Source organism: Falco punctatus (genome assembly GCF_963210335.1).
Source record: "Falco punctatus genome assembly, chromosome: 1".
Taxonomy (NCBI): domain Eukaryota; kingdom Metazoa; phylum Chordata; class Aves; order Falconiformes; family Falconidae; genus Falco; species Falco punctatus.
In genome coordinates, this window is record NC_137580.1 from 82,648,430 (window position 1) to 82,671,017 (window position 22,588).

General features: G+C 40.4%; 1 protein-coding gene across 2 annotated transcripts in view; it reads right to left on the minus strand.

Moving 5' to 3' along the window:
• SPOCK3 (SPARC (osteonectin), cwcv and kazal like domains proteoglycan 3) overlaps positions 1–15,724 on the minus strand; it is a 237,720-nt gene extending 221,996 nt beyond the window's left edge. For both annotated transcript variants that reach the window (XM_080371193.1, XM_080371194.1), the window contains exons 1-2: positions 6,293–15,724; positions 5,964–6,137 (exon numbers count right to left, since the gene is read on the minus strand). In XM_080371193.1, coding sequence (XP_080227319.1) covers positions 5,964–6,137 — 174 coding nt within the window. In that variant the 5' untranslated portion in view covers positions 6,293–15,724. The remainder of the gene's footprint in view (positions 1–5,963; positions 6,138–6,292) is intronic.
• Positions 15,725–22,588: the final 6,864 nt, after the last annotated feature.

The window sequence follows — 22,588 nt, forward strand, 5'->3', positions numbered from 1 at the left end:
GCAATCTAAGGAAAAGCACATTACAGTCTACTTAAATCCTAAACATTAGCTATATAGAGCTTCCAAGCTAATGCCTTCCAAGAGACAGTTAAGAGTTCAATGTTAACAATAGTTTGAGATTAGTAGACTCCGCCTTTACAGACAAAAAAAAAATACTAGTCACTAGAAACAAGCAACAAAAACAGACCAGAGGAAAAGTAATCAGGTGAAAGAAAAAAGGAATCCGTACTTCAGAACAAACTAGAAGCATATATTCAAAAAACAGAAGCCTTTTTCTACAATACAGAAATTAAAACTTAAGCTTTCCATTACACCTTCCCATTATAATTTGCCATGTTCAGTCTAGAAGTGCTGAACAAACAACTGCTTAAATTTCCTTAATTAATAAAAATCAACGCAAATTCCAAACATTTTCCTGCATTTCACATTCAAAAGACAGTGGTTAAGTATTTATTATTTTCATTTCAAAAGCATTAACTATAGGTGAGGTACAAAATACTCATACTTTCTGCCAGATCTCCTAGCTTTCAAAATTTTTCTTCCTTCACCATATTAATAAAACTAAGATCATACAAAATAAGTAATTATTTAAAAATTAAAAAAAAAAAAAAAGGAGAGAGAAAGACTGAAAGACTGGTACCACTTTAGACTAGCCAGTAACAAGCTTCAAGCAACAAACTGGCATGTAGAAAACAAATTCAATGCCCTAACTGAAAAAATAACTTTAACTTATTAGCAAATTCTTGCTTTAACTTAGGCCTAGGACAACGTAATAAAGAAGTTCATACTTCCTGTTCTGTAATTTCTTTTTTTTCCTGATACTATAATTATAACTTTCTATCACAACATCATGTATGCAATAAAAGAGCTGCCCTAACCACTAATAAGAAAAGAGATATGTTTTATTTACCCTGAACCATAAGAGGTACTGGGCAAATAAGCCTACCGGACCTATTTTCACAGCTGATGAGTTCACATTAGTGCAAAAAGACTGACGAGTGCTGTACTATTCAATCCTAAATACTGACCTCCTCTCAAGTACATTCACGATCTTCCATAACCTAGAAGGGATTCTAGCCCAGTGCAAAAAAATTGTTGAACAGAAGTCCTTCTCCTCCTCAAATAAGGTTATCAGCACTTGATTCTGGAAACACGATAACTTTCCAAATATTTACATGGTGACGACACAATAAAGTGCAAAAAACTTGTGATGACTAATCCTTTTTAAAACAGCCTTTGGCTTTCTCTTAGTTGTACAGAGATGCAGTTGTGTAGATGTACAGCTGGACAGAGGTGTTCTGCTCACAACAGTAAAGAAACACCAGGTGTACAGTTGGTGGAGAGCTTAGCAGCGGTGCAGGGAGGTGCTTGTTTTTGAGAAGCCTTAAACCTCCAAACAGACAAGAGAATTATTAATACTGGCAAATATTAAATTGGTATGGAGACCTAGTATTTGATTCATCTCCTTTCCAAACACAGAGATTTAGATTTCACTAATGTTGAAAACACACATTCTTCAAGTATCTCCAAAAGACTCATTTGGGAGGCCAACATAAGCGGCCCAAACTTGCCAAATGTTTTAGAAAGCAGTACGCTTTACGGTCAATGGGAGAACACTTCGTAGTGAAGCACAGCAAAAAGTGGTATTACCAGTGCAAACTCCCCCTTCACAGCTGATAGGTTTTAAGATCTTTGCTTGATTTTTGTTCTACCTTGTTTACCTTTGACAACTTTATTAATATGTTAGGATGATGGTAACTGTGTGATATGATGCAACTGTTGACACTGATCAACTGACCATATCATTTCATAACAATGCTATGCCATAGTTGAATCGTGCAGAGTTTATTTATATAGTACTGCAAGTATTTTCCACTACAAAGTTCCTGATGCATCTTAAGTTTGCTCAGGAATTGCTTAAATTAAGATTTCTTTGAAAAGAAGAAGTAAAAGTCACGAACAAGCAAGTTAGGTCATAAATAATTCTCCTCAAGCAGCAAGTAAAATTTACCATATAAAATAGATTTATTATAGTGTCCTTTTAATGAACACAAATGGACAGGACACAATTTGCAAACATCAATAACTACAATGAGTTACTCCAAAGAATGTTGCTTCATGGAATTTTATGAAATAAAACCTAAAGTTTCTGAAAGGCTTTCAGATAACAATACAACACACAGTTTTGTGAAATTTTGTACAACTGGCTGTAAAGACCACATAAAAAGGCAAAGTGATTATAAATAACAAAGCCATTATGTTCCATTCTAGGATTAAAACCAATATCATTATTTGAAAACAAGTCATAAAGATCTAAGAATTATTCCCTTTCTTTTTTTCTCCACATATTTACAGCATTATGAGGAATGAAGGTTTGATACATAAGATCTAGGATATTCTAAGTAGGAAAGTATAAACGTAATGCTGTTATCCAATTTTTTTAAAAGAATAACCTTCATTTCAGACAAGCTCCAGTTTATTTATAAATCTTCATCAAATGTCTGGTGCAGCCATTGTGGACAAGACCATTAGCACAAAACACTATAAATATAATAAAATATGAATGAAGAAGATTCCCCTAATTTAGTATCTACTAAAGAACCTCAGTTCCCAAGCATGAAATAAATAAAGGATATGTACTCATGGGCTAGGACATCCCAGCAGCGTGACACCACTGGCTGCTGAAGCAGGCTAACCAAGCAGCTTGAAAAACCTTAACACACACATCAACCCTGAGACTTATTTTAGTGACAGATGTAAGAGCTGCAGCTACCCAGCAACTGGACTGCAGCAGCACTAAGACTGGCTTGAAAACCCTTCCTCCCCAGCTACTACAGGCAAAAAGTAAACATATCCATGTAGGTAACCCAGAATGTTTGATTCACACATACAAGTTGACAGAGTTGGTAATTGACATATGAAGAATACACTTCCCCCCACACCCTCATCTTTAAGATGGGAAGTCTCCTATTTAAGAACAGCCCATTTTCAATTTTTACACAAGGAAAAGATGGGAGAGGATAGCCTCTAACAGGGCACCTAGCTTCCCACTGTTCCACTTTAAGGCACAGTTCTTGCCTAGGTATTTTTCATTATTTTCAACAGATTTGTCAGAACGATGAAGATCTTCCAAAAGAACTGAGGAGTCAGTTACATTTTTGCATGTACAAAGTACTGAAAAGATCTTAGCTAATACTATCACATTGATAACAGTCTTCACTGACGAATTTGACAATTTAGAGGACATTAAGCCAGTTAGATTGGGGGGGGGTGGTGGGATGGTGGTGTGTGTGTTAGGTTTGTTTCAGGTTGTTGTTTTTTTTAATAAAATGTCGTATCCTGGTTTATTAGGTTTCGTAAGGGTTCCCTTTCTGAATGACTGACTACCTTCTTCCTCTGTGATCTAAAACTCTTAAGAAACAGCCAATGAGGCAGAAGTCAGGGTCATTATCTTGCACATTAATCAGTCCTGTCAGTTAAGTCTTAAGTTAAGCCTTTAAATACTTCTTTTCACACCAGAATTCCATCTCACCCTTACATCTGTAGGGTATTTAAAGCCTGCAAAAAGTATGCTACTCTCTGACCAGAGAATTAAGTTACAAACACAGGTCTTGCATACCTTTATTTTGATTTTAGCTCCACAAGACAACTTACCCATACATAGGTTTAAAATGCAGTTATGCTGTTCCTTAACAGCAGGCAACATTTGAATAATTAATTAAACTGCTAATCACAATTTCAAAACCAACAAATTACAGTCATACAAGTAAATTTACTCATTATATAAAACTGTAGGATGTTAACAAAACTTCTTCACCATGTTATATTTAAGGATGATAACTGATCAGTGCCTGTTACAAGTAAAATATTCTCCTAATGCATTCTTGTACAGGTAGATTAACTCATAATTTTTATTTTTTTACAATTATATCTTATGAATTACTGAAAACCATTCACACTTTAAAAGGAGTGCCTTCTAAAGTATTAGGACCATCCATAAATATTCCATATCAAGTACCGATCCATAGGATATAAGCTTTTTGCACAAGAAATACGAGCATATTCCTCACTGAGGTACCAGCTTTATAAAACTTAAACAGTGTAAAAATAAGCCATCATATTTGTAAATTGCCTCGGAAAAATCAGTATGCAGTACTTCCTCAAAGCAGTCACTCTTAAAACCCTTGGGGACACCTACTTGTCACAGAATAAATTATCTGGCTAATATCCAACATTACAGTATATGTCAGCAGGCACCCAGGAGACAGGCATTAGAGAGCACTTAGCTTCTTCAGCCTTGCAGGGTAGTCCTTACATATATGACTTTGCCCAATTATAAAACATAACTGATGTACTTATTTTGGAGTTTTCTAGCTGCACCCTTTCATCCTAAAACATTTATACAGTGCTGTGTATTTATTTTTTTTCAGAATCACAGGTCCCAAAGTACAGTACCTCAAACAAAGTTGTTTTTTTTTTTTACATGAACATAGATTTTTAAGATATTCAAAGCAAATAAAAACATCCGCATACTAATCTGAATGTTCTCAAACACTTAAATTATGCTGTTTAATAGAAACTAAGGGGGAAATAAGTTCCTCTGCAACTCTAACTGCGGCTCTTCTTTCCTAGTTGCTTAACATAAATAGCCAAGTCTGCATCCAACATACAACATATACATGAAGTTAGAAAATACATGCATCACAGGTACACTACGGCTCTCAAAACACTGGAGATTTTTACTTCAGTTTGCCATAGCAAACCATGGTCTCTAGCAAGCTGCAGCACAAGAAACCTGTTGACTTGGAAGTTACAAACCAAATAAATGCTTTACACCAAATCAAAGAAATCCAGTAAGCAATATAATAAAGCTAAATAGAAAATTGTTTTGCATGCTTAGAACTCCGATTTTTAAAAGCGACACTAAAGAATGCAACACATTGCAATGGCAAAGAAAATGCTTTTCGTTGAATAAAATGTGAAAGACTTTTTTAAATCGATTGGGTTTCACTCAACTTGCGACAGAGCACAAACCAAGTGCAAAAGCACGGCACTCCGGAGCACGAGAGCCACCTCACAGCAGCAGGTTTCGTAACTGACGAGATTCGGGTCAGACCGGCGCTGGCGCTCACGCACCCGGTGCGCGGCAGCCCGGCCGCACCGCCGGCACAACTCGCCGCCTCGCTGGGCGGACTGGCCCCCTCCGCCCCCGGGCCGTGCCCGCTGCCTCCCTGTCCCCCGCCGCCCCCGGGCCGTGTCCACAGCCCCCCTGTCTCCCGCCGCCCCCGGGCCGTGCCCGCAGCCCCCTCGCCCCCCAGCCCGCCCTCCCCGCACCTCCGACATCGGCAAGGTGACAGCGGGCGGCCTCGGCCGGCGCACGCTCCCAGGTGGCGAGGGCCCTGCCCCGGGCGGAGCTCGCACAGCGGTGCCGGCCGAGCCCCCTGCCCCCCGCCCCGGGCCCGCCTCGCCCCGCTCCGGCGGGGAGGGGAGCCCAGCGGCCGCGGCGCGCCCCCACCGCAGCCCTTCCCGCAGCCACCACCGCTCCCGCTGCAGGGCGGGGAGCCAGGGCGGGGCGGGGGGCGAGGAGGACAACCGCAACTCCCCCTCCGCCAACCGCCCCCTCGTAACGGCTGGCGACCCGCAGGGCGGGAAGCGGCTCCCGCGGCCCGGCTCGCTAGGCACTTGGGGTGCGAGCCGGTCGGTCCCCGTCGCTCAGCGGCGGCAGCGCACCAGGAGCTGCCCGGTGAGACCTCCCTCCTCCCGGCGAGGCGCCGCCGGGAATTAAAATACAAATTAAAATTCGGGGAGAAGGGGCGGGGGGGGGGGGGGGCGGGAAGCTGAGGCTGCACTTCAGCACCGGCTGCCCGCAAGGGTACCCTCCGCGAGCGGCACCAACCCGCCAGCCGCCACGGGAGCGGGCCGGGCGCGGCTGCCGGCCGGCGGGGTGGAAAGGTTGAACTTACGTCTCGGAATTTGTTCCACTGCCCGACCTCCTTGTCGTACTGGGAGATGGTCGTGAGCCATTGTTTATCGTCCATAAAATTGCTGCTGTCCGGCCTGCCCCCAGCCGCCGCCGCCAGCGCCGGGCTGCACCAGGCTGCCGCGCACACGCACACGAAGGCTGCTACCTTGAGCATCTGGGCGAGAGAAGAAACGGAGAGGGGGGTCACCCACAGCAGCTCCGAACCCCAGCCGGGGGCTGCCGGCAGGGGCCCGGGACAACCGCCTGCAGCGGGCCCCTCGGGCAAGGGGCACGGGGGTCATGGGAGGGGGAGGCTGCCCAGCCCCTCACCTTTGCTGCAAGCCCCCCAACCCCGCTCCTGGCCGCGGGCCGCTCCCTCCCCGCACGCGCCGCCGTCTGCAGCCGGCCGCTCCGCGCCGCGCGCTCCGCCCGCCCTTCGCCCCGCCCCGCCCCGCCCCGCCCCCGTGCCGCTCCGCGCGCTGCCGGCGGCGACGCTGCGCCGAGGCTAACGGCCCGCGGGCGGGCGGCGCGAGCCGCGACCTCCGCCGAAGCGCACTGTCCTGAGGTGAGCCCCGCCGGGCGGTGCTTGGCCTCGGCCTCGACCCTCCATCTCCGCCGCCGCCACGGCAGCGAGACCGGTCGCACGGGCCACCCTCGTCGCGCCCCTCGTAGCCCCGCCAGAGCCGCGCCGTGCCGCCGGCACCTCCAGGTGGGGGTGGAAGCCTCTAGAACTTTTCTACCGCCGTGTTGGCACCCCGTACCCCAAGTTAAGTCTGCGAAAATCCCTAGCAGGATAGAGGCTTTCACGACTCCCAGTAATTTCAAGATAAAACTTCCTGTACCTTAGGGAAAAGGCGACACGCCAGCTCTCCCATCGCCCCTGAATGCTGATTTAGGTACACGCCTTCATTGTAATGCCGCCTGTGATATTCCCTCTTGTAGGAATCATGTGCTTTTCCCCCTTTCTGGCTTTTTGTCTTTTAAACTGCAGGTGTATGTTAACTCAAGTCATTCAGTGACATCCAGTTTCTTTCCCAAATTAGTTAAATTTAATATAGAAATGAGCAAGGTGCATAAATAGTTCAATTACCTTTCCAGCATAGCTGATTCCGTATTTAATTTCAAACTCCATCTGCCATCCAGTTGACCTAATTCATATAATTTTGTAATGTTGACTTTATTCCCTGGACTTGAGTAACACTCTGCTCTTTAGGTTTCTACTGGCTGCATGCTGCAAGGTAGCACATGATAGCGGGAGGGAGATGGGGACTGCAAGGGTGGCCTCTGTGGGAAGAGGTATGGGGCTGCCCCGTGTTGGGGACAGCTGGTTCCTGCCAGCTACACAGTGCAGGCACTGCAGTCGCCGCTGAGCACATCAGCAAAGCTGGTGGTATCTGTAAAAGCATAGCTAAGAAAGGGCAGAAAATGCTGTGCGGAGAGAGGAGGTGGGAACAAAAGCAGTAAGAAACAAGAGGAAGCACCAGGGTCAGAAAGAGAGGATGAGATGCCCAATGGTAGAGCACTGCAGCACCTGGAAGACCCACACCAGAGTAAATGGATATGCCCAAAGGAACTGTGGTGAGCGCACCCCGGGGCACATTTTCCTGGACTACAGCCATGGAGAAGCCATGAAGGAGCAGTGAAAAAAAAAAACAACCATTATATACTGACTGTACCCTCCCTCAATTCCCCCTGTGCTGGTCAGGGAGAGGAGTCTGGAATGAAGTTGAGCCTGGGAAGGGGGAGAGAAAAGGTGCTGTTTTAACATGTATCTTCTTGTTTCCCACTATAAAAATCTGCATTTACATTTTAATTTTCACTAACAACAAATTAATCTTCTCCAAGTCAAGTCTGTTTTGTCAGCAACAGTAATTGGTAAGCAATATCCCTGCTTTTATCTTAACCCATGAGCTTTCTCATTCCCCCTGACCTACTGGTGGGGAGGTGGCAAGCTGCTGGGTGGAAGCTTGGCCGTTAACTAAGGCTAATGCATCACAAGGTTGCTAAATATGTTAAGAGAAAACAACACTCCTAGGGTAGTATCCAAAAGAATTGTCCATGGTAAAAACTGAGATCTACTTTCAGACATGAAACTACTGCCAAGTCCATCAAGAGATTCTAAGATCCGATAAGCAGAAAAACGCCACTAATACAAAAAGAGAAGTGAGTATGAAGTTGTGATGATCTTAGCAAGTTTTCAGTTTGGTTATAAATTTTATCTACAGACAGATAGTAAAGTATGAATTAAATCCACTAACCTGCACCTTACACTGCATAATACATGCCATTTTGTTCCTAAACCTGTATCACTAAAATCAATGAGAATCTTGTCACCAGTCTGACAGATACAGAGGGTGATTGCCAGATTAGGATTTATGTGCCCAACTCTGAAAATGCTACCTATCCAGAATGATATTATATTCTGTAATAAATGAATCTCAGCATTCAAAGCAAAGGGATGGAGGGACTGCACAGAGGCTAAATCAGAATCAATAAAAATCACGTTATTCTCAGGACAGGTTATAAAGTCAGTCCCTTATACAATCATTTTCTGACAATCCAGTTTGTATTTGTCAGTCTTAATGTTAATTTCCTACAAATCACTTTGCCCTTTGGCAAAGAAGAAATTTCTCTATAAAGCTAATGATATTTTAATATATTTTTTTTTAGAATCACTTATTTAAACCTTTTTAAAAACATCCACATCCCTGAATTTGTGGTTTGACTTACCTAGCAATCAAGGTAATCTATTATGATTTTGCTTCATCTGTGTTTCACATTTTCATCCAGATAATATCATTCAGTACTTTTAACTTACGGTGTGTCGTGGTTTAACCCCATCCAGCAGCCAAGCCCCACGCAGCTACTTGCTCACTCCCTCCCACCTAAACGGATGGGAAGGAGGATCGGAATGTAAAACTCAAGTGTTGAGATAAGAACAATGTAATAGGTAAAGCAAAAGCTGCGCAGGCAAGCAAAGCAAAGCAGGGAATTCATTCCCCACTTCCCATGGGCAGGCGGGTGTTCGGCCATCCCCAGGAAAGCCGGGCTCCATCACGCGTAACGGTTACTCGGGAAGACAGTTGCTGTAACACCAAATGTCTCCCCCTTCCTCCTCCTTCCCCCAGTTTATATACTCAGCATGACATCCCATGGTATGGAATACCTCTTTGGCTAGCTTGGGTCACCTGTCCCTGCTGTGTCCCCTCCCAGTGTCCTATGGCCCCCCAGCCCTCTGGCTGGCAGGGCCCAAGGAACTGAAAAGTCCAGCAACACCTAAAAACATCAGTGCGGTTATCAACATTGTTCTCACATCACAGCCAAAACGCAGCACTGCACTAACTACTAAAAAGAAAAATATCCCAGCTGAAACCAAGACACGGTGTATGTTCCCATACTTAGAGAAGAGGAATAAAATTGCCTGGGATTTGCGTTCAGTAAAAATCCTTAGAAAAGGGAGCTGTGGTATGGCTTGGGGTTTAGAAAAGTTTCACCGTGATTTGTCTAAAAAGTGATCTTCCACACCTATGACTGCAGTTCCTACTGGCAACACATATTAAATGATCAATTATATGTAATTTTGCCTGAACCAAGCTATTTGAAGCCTTTAATAATTCTAAATGTATTTCTTATAATTTTAAGCACTCTGATCTCCACATAATTGGTTTAAGAGCCTCATTCTGATCAAGGACTTTACACAAGTTGGTAATTCCATTTATTCAAGCACACAAAAAATGATACTTGATTGAAATGGCATTTTGAAGATAGAAAACTAAGAAGTTTTCTTTTTTTCCCCTCAATAATTTCACTGTTCTTCGAAGATTAAATTTATGTATCTTGAGAATTTTTCTTTCCTTTATTTTAAATTTACATACATTTCTCATAGAAAATATAACTGTATTGTTACATACTGATGTGCCTAAGAATAGTATCTTTAAGATGTGACAGGGAATCCAGTACTGGAATGGTGGTAAGAGAATAATACTAATGCTAACAGGTACATAGTGTTAAACTGAGAATTTAGAAACTTTGACTAGTAGCTCTTTTCATCATTGTCCAGTTAAGAAACATTGCTGTTACTAATAAAACATTGTCTTTCTTCTCAGTTTCAAAATATGATATATTTTCCAGGTTTTCAGTAATATAGATTTTTCAAATATTAACATTTACTAGTTTAAAATCATAACTATTCTAGGTTGCTTTATCTCTCACTAGCTGATGGAGCCCACAGGAAGAGAGCAAAGAAGATGGTGCAGCTGGTAGTATACTTGTAGAAGGTTACAAGATTGTCAAAACCAATATGGATGTTGCATAAGGATGGAGAGATGAAAAAAGTGGGAGTATACATGTAATGTATTTTGTATACACATCCATATGTTCAATGAAGGGATGTTAGGCTTATGTGAATAGGTGCACCAAGATACATATTGGAGGAAAAGTCTGTATGTATAGACTGATGAAACAGAAGGGGCATGATGAGAAATTACTAGGAAATACAAATAAATTCATGCCCTAAACACTCAGTCTCAAAAGCGCTTTACCCACTTCCTGCAAATGAAGAATGTGTTTATTTAAGGCACTAAAGCACGGAGTTAGTTTATTCAAATGTAACAATATAGCCCTTTCAGTTAAAATCATTTTTTAAAATTATGCTTAAGGAAATCCCAAGGAAACATTTTGCTATCCCACTGCCCACAAACAAAACCAGATATATCTTGTCAGTCCTGGCAGATGTTGATCTAAACCTAATTTTAGACCACAGAGTCACCATCAGTGGACTCTGTCAGTAATGGAAACTCTATGCTACTCTATGTCAGTGACTTTTGCTAGTCTAACTTCAGAAGAGGTTTCCAATACCTGAAACAAGTTTTCTTGTTGCAATTTAAGACCAAAAACACGAAGAACAAATTACTGTCTTCCTCTGTTCAGCAGTCTCTTCTAGACTGCAAACTATTGTAACCCCATTCCATTTCCTCCCTGTGGTATGTTTATTACCATATTTTTACCCTATTCTTTTAATCTTACACCACGGTTCTGAGACCTCTGATCACTTTATTATCCTGTTGAATCATTCAAACCAGGCTATCTGGGGTTTTTTTGTCATCAGTGCCTAGAACACTAGAATACCTTGTTTATGCCTTCCAACTGTTGAACAGAGCAGAAGGATTACTTCATAAACAAATTATTTTGGATTGATACGATTTGTTGTGTCAAATACATGCCAACTGCTATGCATCTTTCTGGTATCTTCCAGACCCTTAGAAGCAGTGTCCTGAATTACCTGTCCCTGAGAAATCGAGAGTAGGGCAGCAGAAGTTTCATGTTCTGACCCTTTTTCAACCCACTCTTTTGAAGGTTCCTTTTTTAGAAAAAAAACTTTTAATTTGCCTTTTTACAGTCATCTGGTACCCCACTTGTTCTCTACAGATCTCAAAAGCAACTGCTAACAATTCTGAGATTCTTTCAACATTTTTGTAAATATTCAGAGGCAGAGTTCATATGGTGATTACAACAATCACATTTTTACAAAAATTGCAAAATGGTAGTGTTAGAGTTGTTACAGACAAATTCTTATCTAAGGCCTTTCTTTTTTCTTGTCACTGCTGTGACAGCTGAGCTAACCACCTACATGCCACTGACATTTGGTACGTAGGTTTTAAATCATTGTTTCTTCCATTCCCTGCTTACTACATTCTTCCTCCACAACAGGGTACTTTCCCCTTCTTTTACTCTCTTTGTACTAATACATAGTATGTTCATAATGATTTCTCATTAACCTTGATGTCTTTTGCTAGCTGCTCCTCAGCTTCCCCTTGGTTTTTCATACATGTGTCTTGAACTGCTTTGAAATACTCATTTCTCAATCTTCCTTGACTTTCATCTTCTGCTTCAGGCTGCTGCAGACTTCAAGATATATTTGGTCTTCTATGAGTTTCCCTATTCTTCTGCTATTATAACAATTTAATCCTTAATATTTTTCCTGTGGGGTATATGCTCCAAGGTGCTCATAGTTCTGATTTTTCATGAATATGAGTAGATTGCTAAACATCTATGGATCTCTGCTGGCATGACGACTGTCAAAAAGCCAGCAACCACAAAGAAAGATCCAGAGAGCATGGATGCTCAGGTGATCAGCATTAACCACATATCTGTCTGTGCTTATTGGAAGCTGATAGACCCTCAGAATAAGTCATTGATGAATAAGCTTGTCCAAGTTCAGAGGCAGACAACCATCTCAAGACAGGTTTGAGGAAAGTCCTCTCACAGGCTTAGAATGGAAAAAGATAATACTTTACTGGTGTGACACCTCTGCCTGACATCTCATCTAAACTTCCTGCCCTTCTATATAGCCCCAACAACCACACCATATGCAATAGGGGTTCATATAGATAAATCCTGGAACTCAAGCTCAAGCCTTCAAAACCAGAAGAATGTCATGGTTTTTGAGTAGTTCTTCATTCAAAACTTTTAAACACAGAAGGATCTCACTTTTCATATAACACAAGCTGCAGAACTTTAACTTCCATACGAACCTCAGCAGCTCGTATTTGACCTATTTTATTCAAGAAAAATACCTTGTCTAGGTATGAAATCTTAATTTTTCACTTTGACTACTGGATATTCTCAGTTATCATTGTCAAAGTTAAGGTTATATCTCTAGGAAAGCACACAATACAATTTTGTATTTCCTGATACTCAGAAATTGAAAAATCTCTTCATATCCAGTGAACTATTTAAACTGTATGTTAAAATTTAGAACACAATAATATGCAGTGTCTTGATGCCAAGGATAATCTTCTGTGTCTGCATGTCAATTCTTTTAGATGCAGTTTATTCATTATAAACTGAAAAGTCTTCTCATCTGACTGTCCTCGGAAGCTCCATAAAAAAATCACAATCTTTTGCTACCCAAGAGTTTCATCTGCACACATCACAGCTTCCGGAAAAAGGCAAATATCTCTCTGGGCCCTAGTCCCAGACACACCCTTTCAAAACAGACATTTTATGCCATAGATATTCTGTGAACAAAACAGTCCTATCATCATAAGATGGATGGACCCTTTAACTGAAGTCATGTTAAAGCAATGCCTATTAAAACCTTAATGTGTTATTCACAATCTCCTTGAAAAAAACACCTTCCTAGTTTAGGCATCTATTAGCTGTTGTATATGTGCCTTATACAGAAGTAGTCAGCTTCCATAGCTGAGGTTGGATTTTCAGACTTTATTCCATTTAAGCACCAAAAATGTTGGGCATCTAGTAAGGCTTTGTGTGTTGGATGTTGGCGTGTTTTAACTATTGAAATCTCAATAGAAGCAATTCAGAAGTTGGGAAGGACACAGGTACTTTGTGAGATTTGACTTCCTTAAATTTCTTTCTTATTAATAACATAAGAACATTTGTGAGTTCAGGTTCCCTTTTCAGCAGTGGATTCAACTTTCCCTGTATTCCCACAATTTTGTTGCTTATCATTCAAGAAATACTTTGGAAATTCATATTTTTTGCTTTAGTGAACTTCATCATTAGAAGTGTACATATTACAAGCTGGATGATGTTTTTGTTCAGTTGTGTGGTTTTGTTCCTTCAGGTCCAAAGAGGAGAAAAACTTCACAATTTTCTATCATTAAGTATCCTAGAAGTTTAAGGAGTAGGCCAGCAGTTCTCAATTTATACCCCCTATAGTTTCTGCTTTCAAAAGTACATGACTGCAGAAGGTCTTCCACACATTTTTCACCCTCAGGCAAACATGAGAAATAAGGATAAGCAAAAAGAATTAGCTACTTCGGCTACTTTTACCCACTGAAAGTTTCCTGTTAGCCCAAATTTATCAGTCAGAAATACAGGGGTACAATTTGAGTTATATTCAGCAAAAGGTACTGTGAATGATACTGTAATGTGAAAAGGATATTGTTCCTGAGTGATCTTATTTTGTTATGGATTTTCAGGTCTGAAATACGTTATAAGAATCATTCTGCCTATCTACTTGTATAACTTATCTGACCAAGTGTTTCTAGTGCAGACAGAGGATGAAGTATGCAATGAAACTGAAGTTTACAAATCCCAGCCCAGATAGTTGCTATGCAGGTTAGGTCTTCGTTCTTTTGAATAAGAATGAAAAAAACATGAAAAAAAATACATCTTGCATATCTGAAGAAAACTTTAGGGTTTTATTTTCTCTCTGACACAAGCTCTTGTGTTTTTCCTTACTGTGGAGATCACCAGCATCTCTTAAGAAATGTCTCTTCATCATACAATTTGAAAAATCCATGAATTATTCTAATCATTGTGGTTGATTGAACAAGTAGGGGTCCTTTTTGATTCTTCAGTTACCACTTTTTCCTCCTTCCTGATAGTTCTGCACAGCTGGAGATTTTCAGCCCCATTGTAGCCTCCTCATCTTACTAAAGTTCTTTTGGCATGCTAATTAATCTCCTTTCTAATATTTACTCTCCCTGACCACAAGCCATTGTCAGCTTTTACATCTTCTTTTGGAGAGACAGGGTTCTTAAAATTCTTGAATGTCTCTCTTAACAATAGCTCTAGCCTATGCATAATGTAGCAAGCAAGAACATTATTTAACGACAAACAAAATTCTAACATTAAGACATTTTTCATTTTTTTCAACATTATAGATGGCTCTGCGGCTTTTTTAAATTATTTTTGTGCAAAACTCTGTTTAGTTTTTCCCATTTTACCAACATAATAATCAAAATGGCAAAGTTTACTCAAATAATAGATCCATTTTAATCACCTTTCTCAAATAAATAAATATTCTGCTTTATATCAGTTCACATTTTAGGCTTTTGTGGTCTCATTTATTGAGAAATGGATGCTTTCCTGTAAAATGTTTTATGTGTAATATCCAATACTGGATATAATACAACATATTTAATTATTGTATATTGGACACTGCTATCTATCAAGCTATATCTTCTGAATATAACACACTTCTGAATATAACAACCACTTCTAATATATTCATTGATGTATTATCAGGACTGTTACAGAGGATATCACCAAATCTGAAGAATTTTGATTATGTCTAAAAATCTGCATAATGTCTAAAAAACTTCATAATGAAGTGTTATTTATAAAAGATGTTATTCTTTATCAAATGTTTTATGTGAGAAATAAAAGAAACAAGGCATGGTTTTGGAAAGCGAAGATGGGTAGCTGAAAAGTACTAATAGTTACTAAGTTGGCATAAACTTATGTTTCTGGAAGATGAAAATCTTTCCAAATTCAGATAGCACAACTGTTTAAGGGAACCGAAACCAAAGTCTTCACAAAATCAAAAGCTAATCTTATTAAGCATAAGAACCTTCTTGCTCCTTTCTTCTGTCAGGAACTGGACAAAGGCCTTCTGCCACAAGTATCCTGTCTCTTATAGCGATTTTGACTAACTGTAGGCTGATGAGTTAACCTATAGAATTAACTAGTCACAGTGATGCAATTATTAGTTTGATTGAACCCACCCACTGTGCATCAATCATCCACATAAAATAACTCTTAACGTTACAATCATAGAATAACTTAGGTTGGAAAAGACCCTTAAAATCATTCAGTCCAATTGTTAACCTAGAAATGTCAAGTCTGACACTAAACTATGTCCCTAAGCACCCCATCTACATATCTTTTTAAATACTTCCAGGGACAGTGACACACCACTTCCCTGGGCAGCCTCTTCCAAGGCCTGACCACCCTTGCAGTGAAGAAATTTTTTTCCTAATATCCAATCTAAACCTCCCCTGCCTTAGCTTAAGTCCTGTCGCTGGTTACCTGGGAGAAGAGACCGACCCCCACGTGCCTACAGCCCCCTCTCAGGCAGCTGTAGGCAGCAATAAGGCCCCCCCGAGCCTCCTTTTCTCCAGGCTGAACACCCCGGTTCCCTCAGCCGCCCCTGCCAAGACTTGTGCTCCAGACCCCCCACCAGCCTCGCTGCCCGTCCCTGGACACGCTCCAGCACCTCCCTGTCCCTCTTGCAGCGAGGGGCCCAAACCTGAACACGGTACCTGAGGTGCGGCCTCACCAGTGCCGAGCGCAGGGGGACGGTCACTGCCCTTGCCCCGCTGGCCACACCGTTTCAGACACCAGCCAGGACGCTGCCGGCCTTCCTGGCCACCTGGGCACCCTGCTGGCTCCTGCCCAGCCGGCTGCCAGCCAGCACCCCCAGGCCCTTTCCCCCCAGGCCCTGCCCAGCCGCTCTCCCCCAGCCTGTAGCGCTGCGGGGGGTTGCTGTGACCCAAGGGCAGGGCCCGGCACTGAGCCTGGTGGAACCTCGTACAGTGGCCTCGGCCGACCAACACTTCCATCCAACTTGGCTTATATCTAGAGGAATGCAGATATTCAAGAAAATTTTGCTCTGGAAGTCAGTGGCATTTGGGGAGTATCAGTTTGAAGATTTATTGATACTACCAAATTAAAAAGCAAATTATGACTTTGCTCAGTTATCATGTTAGATTTTGGAGCAAAGTATAAGCATTAAAGGAATCTGTATTACAGCAGGAGAAGAGGAATCTTACCCACTTTTACAGTCAGATCACAAACCACATCTATTGTTCAGCTCTGTTTCTATACCTACGTAAGACGTTTCAGAATTACATGGTTTTATTTTACTGGCATATTTTTCTTCTTCAAACTCATCTTCTGTTGAGGCCAAGTCCATTTTTAGTCAAATTTGTAATTTGACAAGAGTACGCATTTGTGCCCATTACATTAATTTGTTTTGGGCCTGTAGGCACTATTATACATGCTGAATGTCTTACCTTTCTACCAAATCACTTTAGAGGCAAGAGGAGGCTATACAATTTCCTACAATTTCTTTACAAGTAACTGACATATAATCTAGGTCTCTGAAACTCTCTTTTTTTTTTTTTTTTATAAATTTGTGCTGCAATTATTAAACTTTCTGTAAAATTTAGAAGTAAATTAAATTCATCATAAATCTTGCAAAAAATAAGGTCGGATTTTTGTGATATACTCAGAAGAGGCTCTACACATTTCTAGCCGATTTTGAAATATGAAAATATGAAATTTGCTGCAGGACTAAAGCTTTCAACGACACGTTGCTTTACGGGTCCTGTTTATAGAAATTTCATTTATTAAAATCACTTATACCTTTCTCATCTTTGTGTCACTTGCTGTCTTTCAAAATCACTTCCTTCCAATTAATTTCCTTTTCTATGATCTTCAGAACACAAATACCTAGTTTCTCTTCCACTTACTCCTTTCCATCTTTTTCTTCTCTGCCTCATCCTCTCACTTTCTTCAGTTGACTGCTTTGGCTGTATTTTTAACAATAATCACATACATGGTTTATTTCAGCGGTGGAAAATTGATGTGGAACAAGAACACAAACAACACTGCCGCAAAGTACAGTTGGCCTTCCAGGTTACCGGGGATGATGAAACTGGTGGGGGTAAATTGGTATGCATTTATAAATTTTTGCAATGTCCAGCCAAATCTCTCTGGTCAGCTTGATCAGGGCATCTAGAAACTAAATATTTTGCTATATGATCATTCTTGTTTCTGGTGGTTTTTTTTTTAGCACCTTTGATAAATCAAAAATCAGAAACAAGGTTTCAAAGAAAGTGGGAGTGGGTGCGTGGGGTGGGGGTGGGGGAGTGGGAGGGGAGTGGGGAAGAGAGACAGAAAGTAGATTTAAGGAACTGAAGAAAGGAACTCCAGTTCCATGGTACTCCAGTTGACATATAATCCAATTAAAGAAGTAAAATGTGTTACTGCAAAATATTTTTTTCTTGTGGGATGCTAATTCTGCTTATAAAGTGGGCATTTTCACATAGGAAAATTAGTCACTTTACTCAACAAACTGAAAGACTTCATTTTATCAAAATGTAAGAGAACACTATGTTTCCAGGTTGGTCAGAGTTAATTGGCTGCAATTTGTAGTTGCTGTATTTCAAAAAATAAGTTCCTCAGAGACCCAGTCTCTGTGGGCCAGATGTGTCCAAACCTCAAAGGAGACCATGATGAATTGCAGAAGATGTAGTTTTGCCACAGAGCCTGGTCAGGGACATGGAAATTTCTAACCGTCTGGCTTCTTAGGTAGACCATAGGAGAGAATCAGAACCCAAAGTTTTTAGACAAGAGGTAATTTAGAGATACCAGTAGATGCAATTGGACAGGCTCAAATTCTGAATATTCAGCTTAAATTAAATTTAAATTAACATTTCAATTCAGGGCAATCAGAACACTGAAATTAAAAGAAAAAGGCATTTTTAAAGTTTGGATTCCACAGAAAGTTTTAGGACGTTGACTTTTCATTTACATTTGACATAGAAGAAAATGTGAAAGTAATGAAATTTTTTACATATAGTGAGCATTCTCTACAGCATTTTATGAATCTTGCATACTTGCATACCCTTTACATAATGATGTTTCTCTTTTCAGGCTCAAAGGGCACAGGATACCACTGGGAGAGTTACCATAAAACCAATCTCAATCTAAATCCCTCCAAGATGGCAGTTTTTCCACGCTCTTAGCAAACAATTTCCTCCTAACATAGACCCATACTATACCAAATAGCTGTGCGTATGGGTGGAGGAAGACATTGCTCAACCTGTTGTTTGCCCCTTCACACAGGCTGATGAGCATAGACTGTTAAAAGGCTGTAATTTATCCACACCTTAATCCAGCTAGGTTTGACTAGATCAGTCAGGTCACAGGATTAACATTTCTGCTGAAGTTTTCTGGTCTTGAATAGGGATCACATGTTTTTTAGTATTCCATGGTGCCTCTACAAACAGCAGTGAAGATGCTAGCGTCAGGCTGATGGTAACCCACTGAGCTACACTCTAGATTCAGCAGATGGAACCTCACCAGTAGACCTCGTTTCCTCCAGAGACTCCTGTAGAGATCAACAGAAATGCAGATATTTATTGACCTAGTGGATGAAACTACCTTCTTTCCTTTCTCTTTTGTCACATGTGGCTAGGCTGTATGCTAGACTGTAAGTTGACCTTCAATTAATAGCTCATCAAAGGGTCCTTGTATGGATATTTTATTAGTTTAAAATACTAGGTGCCCAATAGCTTCCCAATCTATTAGAGTAAAATAATAGTATGTTAATACAGAACATAGCACTTCCCACACTTTTTTAAGATCTTAAAGATCATGATTTTTCTATATCTGTTACCATAATCAATTATTATGATTTATCCTTTGATTATACTAGTATACATCACACCCATCTTAACTATACCAAACCATCAGAGTACAACAGCAAATAATTCTCATCTCTCACTATTACGTGGGGTTTGGGGTGGGTGACTGTTTGTTTTGGGGTTTTTTTGTTTGTTTGGGGGTGAGTTTGTTTTTTTTTTTGATTTGTTTTTTCTCCCCCCCCTCTGATTCAGGTCATCATGATAAATACTAAGGATCTCAGACTTCCTTTTACCTTCAAAATTGTGCAAGCCACGTGACTTGCCTATATCATAAATTAAAGTCAATAACCTAAAGTGGTTCTTCCAAGCTCCAGCATACATCTCAAGGAAGCTGTGTTTCAAAGTAATCTCTTATACCCAGCGTAGTCTCTCCAAATACCAAAAATAAGTTATCACTGAAGTAGAAGAGATAAAGAAGGCTGGTCCTTCCAGGATTTTTTACTTGTTTGTGCAGCTCCGGACTCCATACACGAATTTAATTTTTACATGACACTCTGATTCATACACTCAATAGCAAAAGGGAGAGACAAGAACGTAGGAGTTGGTAATTGCCAGCACCTTTGAGAATCCAACCCCAAAGCTATCAATACCTTTAAAAGAGGGATTACATTGCATTCATTAAAGTATACAAATCCTGAAAAATTCTAAGAAATCGATGCCCCTGTTTTTCCAAAACACTGCATAGCATCCAGCCTCATGTTTATCAGAACTCTATCAAAGAATCACTTGTTTGTCATAACAGGGTGTCTCTCAGAGATTCAGAGTTGCAGAATAGGTTTTAGCCACATGATAGAAGAACCCCTTTTAATCAAGGATGAGGAACATTCCCATGCTTCATCACTATGCAACATTTATATTGGTGGACCACAGAGTCATAATGCTGGGATGACTCAGTTGTTTGGTTTATTTAGAGAGAGGTTCACAATAAAAAATCTAAAGTACTCCTGAAAGTGGGAGGCAATCATGGGCCAAAAGAAGCCTGAGAACCAGCAGGGAGTGAATGACATGGTGCTTCCTGATTTTTGGCACCAACCTGTAACTATTTCAGTGTAGGGAACAGGGACAGTGGTTTTTTTTTAAAAATTGATAATGTGCAGCTGTGATCCTGCAGCAAAGAGGTAAATAACTTCGAGGGAGTATAAAGAGAAACCCAGATGAGACAAAAACAAAGGAGGAATGTGATCTCACCTCTAGAAGATAAGGGAACAGCATGAACAGCAGAGAGTAGTCTATAGTGAACAGTGGCTGGGCGTGCGGACAGTGGAGTTTGACCAATAGTAAAGCTTTTAGCAGCGCGCGTACAGAGTATGAACTTATAAGAGCTGTAACTAATAATAAATGCCTTTGCTTCACCACTCTTGCAAAGTCCGTGCCTCAATCACCACGTTTCAGTAGCATGAAAATTAGCTCTATGATTTTTGATTAGATATTAGTTCTCAGACCAACACAGAAGCCATGGTGATAGGTAATATTTTGACAGACATGGCACAGACATTTTTTTTAGACAGCGTCATAGAACTTGTGCATATGAAATTTTCATCTTGATGCCTCCTTAAAAATTGTTCTGAAAATGCTGCAGAGAATTACAATGACAGAAGCACATTATGTCTTTCACATAGAACATGAAATGAAAACACTGCATGGATTGATATATACTAGGTCACGTTATGTATGCCAGAAGTCTGTACTAATCACTAAAGACTTGAAATTATGTTTGAATCTGATTATCCCTGATCCTAGGCCGTGTACACAGATAATATAAAAAGACAGGCAGTTAGAGAGCATGCGATTTATGCTTTTGTCTTAATGATAAACTTGGTGTTTAAAATATAGCTGTCTTTTCCATAACTTGTTCATTACGTTTTTCCCAACCTGTAAAAAGTGTGTGTACATATTGATTAAAGTGCCTGCTTTTGTAATAATTTATTATATTTTGGAGTGAGGTTTTTTGAAGAGTTTATAGCAAACTAAACTGAAAAGTAAATACTGAAATCAATGATGTTTGAGTTAGAATATTGTTTCATGTTTTATAGTGCCATTATTCCCTTTTTTATAAGGTGGGTTTTTTTGGTGGTTTTTTTGAATGGCAGATCTTCTCCTTTTTCATTTCTCCATTTCTCTGGTCCTACTCAGATGTACTCACTTACAAACTGCTTTATGCTGCTGGAAACGAAGTTGTTTTGTCCTACATAGTGCAATGTACTCACAGGGACTCAAATACACAGTTGGGTTAAAGGCCTGAAGAATACTAACAGTTAACAATTTGCATACATTGAACATATGGGAAGCCTTTATCTTTTGTTCCTTTAAGTCAAAGGTTATTAAGTTATACATCTCTTCAAAAGTAGATGGATAATGAATAGGGCAGTATTAACTAATGCTAAGCTAATGATTACAAACTGGCAATGAAGATTAAGAACGTGACGGTCTTATGAGAGTGTCTTTGAGTTCTAAGCAGGAATAAGATATTTAATAATAATATTCATGAACTGACACAAGTCAAGGAGAAAACATTAAACAACCCAGTTCCTCAAGACACAGTCATCTTTACAATATAGAAACCAATGTTTCTAAACTAATTTTTAAATTGAATTTAGTCAAAAATTCACAAGGATTCAGGGAACGTGACAAAAGGTTAATTACCAACGTATTCTTACCTTTTAGCATTTACTTCTAGAAACACAGAAAACTCTTTAAACAGGCCCACATGCAGGTTCTTAATGTCTGTCTCCCCGAGGAAACGCGTTCATGGGAATGCCGTGTGCCTCAGCCCAATGCGTTAGGAGAGGAGTGCCCCCTAGCGGTCACCTAAAATCTCGGTTATTTTTTTAAACATCCGTCACGATGTCGTTCAGACATGTAAGCTATTACAGTTCCTGTACTTGCACATCGTTCTAGCAATATTTTTTTCTATTCCTTATTTTATTTTTAAACTCCGATATTTTATTTCCCTTTTTAGTTTTTTATTTAGATAAAAATGGATATTACTTGACAACAGGTATGTCTCTGTTTGTGCCTTACGCGGTAACTAGTTATACCTATAAAAATTCTTGATCCTGGAAACTTTGCCTGCAGATACTAGAACTCATGCCTTTGCAGTTATCCTAATCTTTTCTGGCACCCCAGCATAATTGCACATGTGTTTTAGGACTGCTCTTCTTTGAGAAGCTGATGCAAAGATGTCAGTAAGAACCATGCACCCTTACCGTTCTAATAGTGACTAGCATTTTAATGTCAATAGAAGTTATTTGTGTAGATCTTTCTTTAGAATAATTTGTATTTCCTCTCAGCATATCATTTCCTTGCTACAGCACTGCAGCGAGCGGTCAAGTAGTGCTATGGCATTGCACTAACACTATGCTAGACATGCCAGTCCCATAGCCTTCATTGCAAATGCATGCTTCCTTCGGAGGCAACAGAAGCTGGAATTAAAATAGTATGA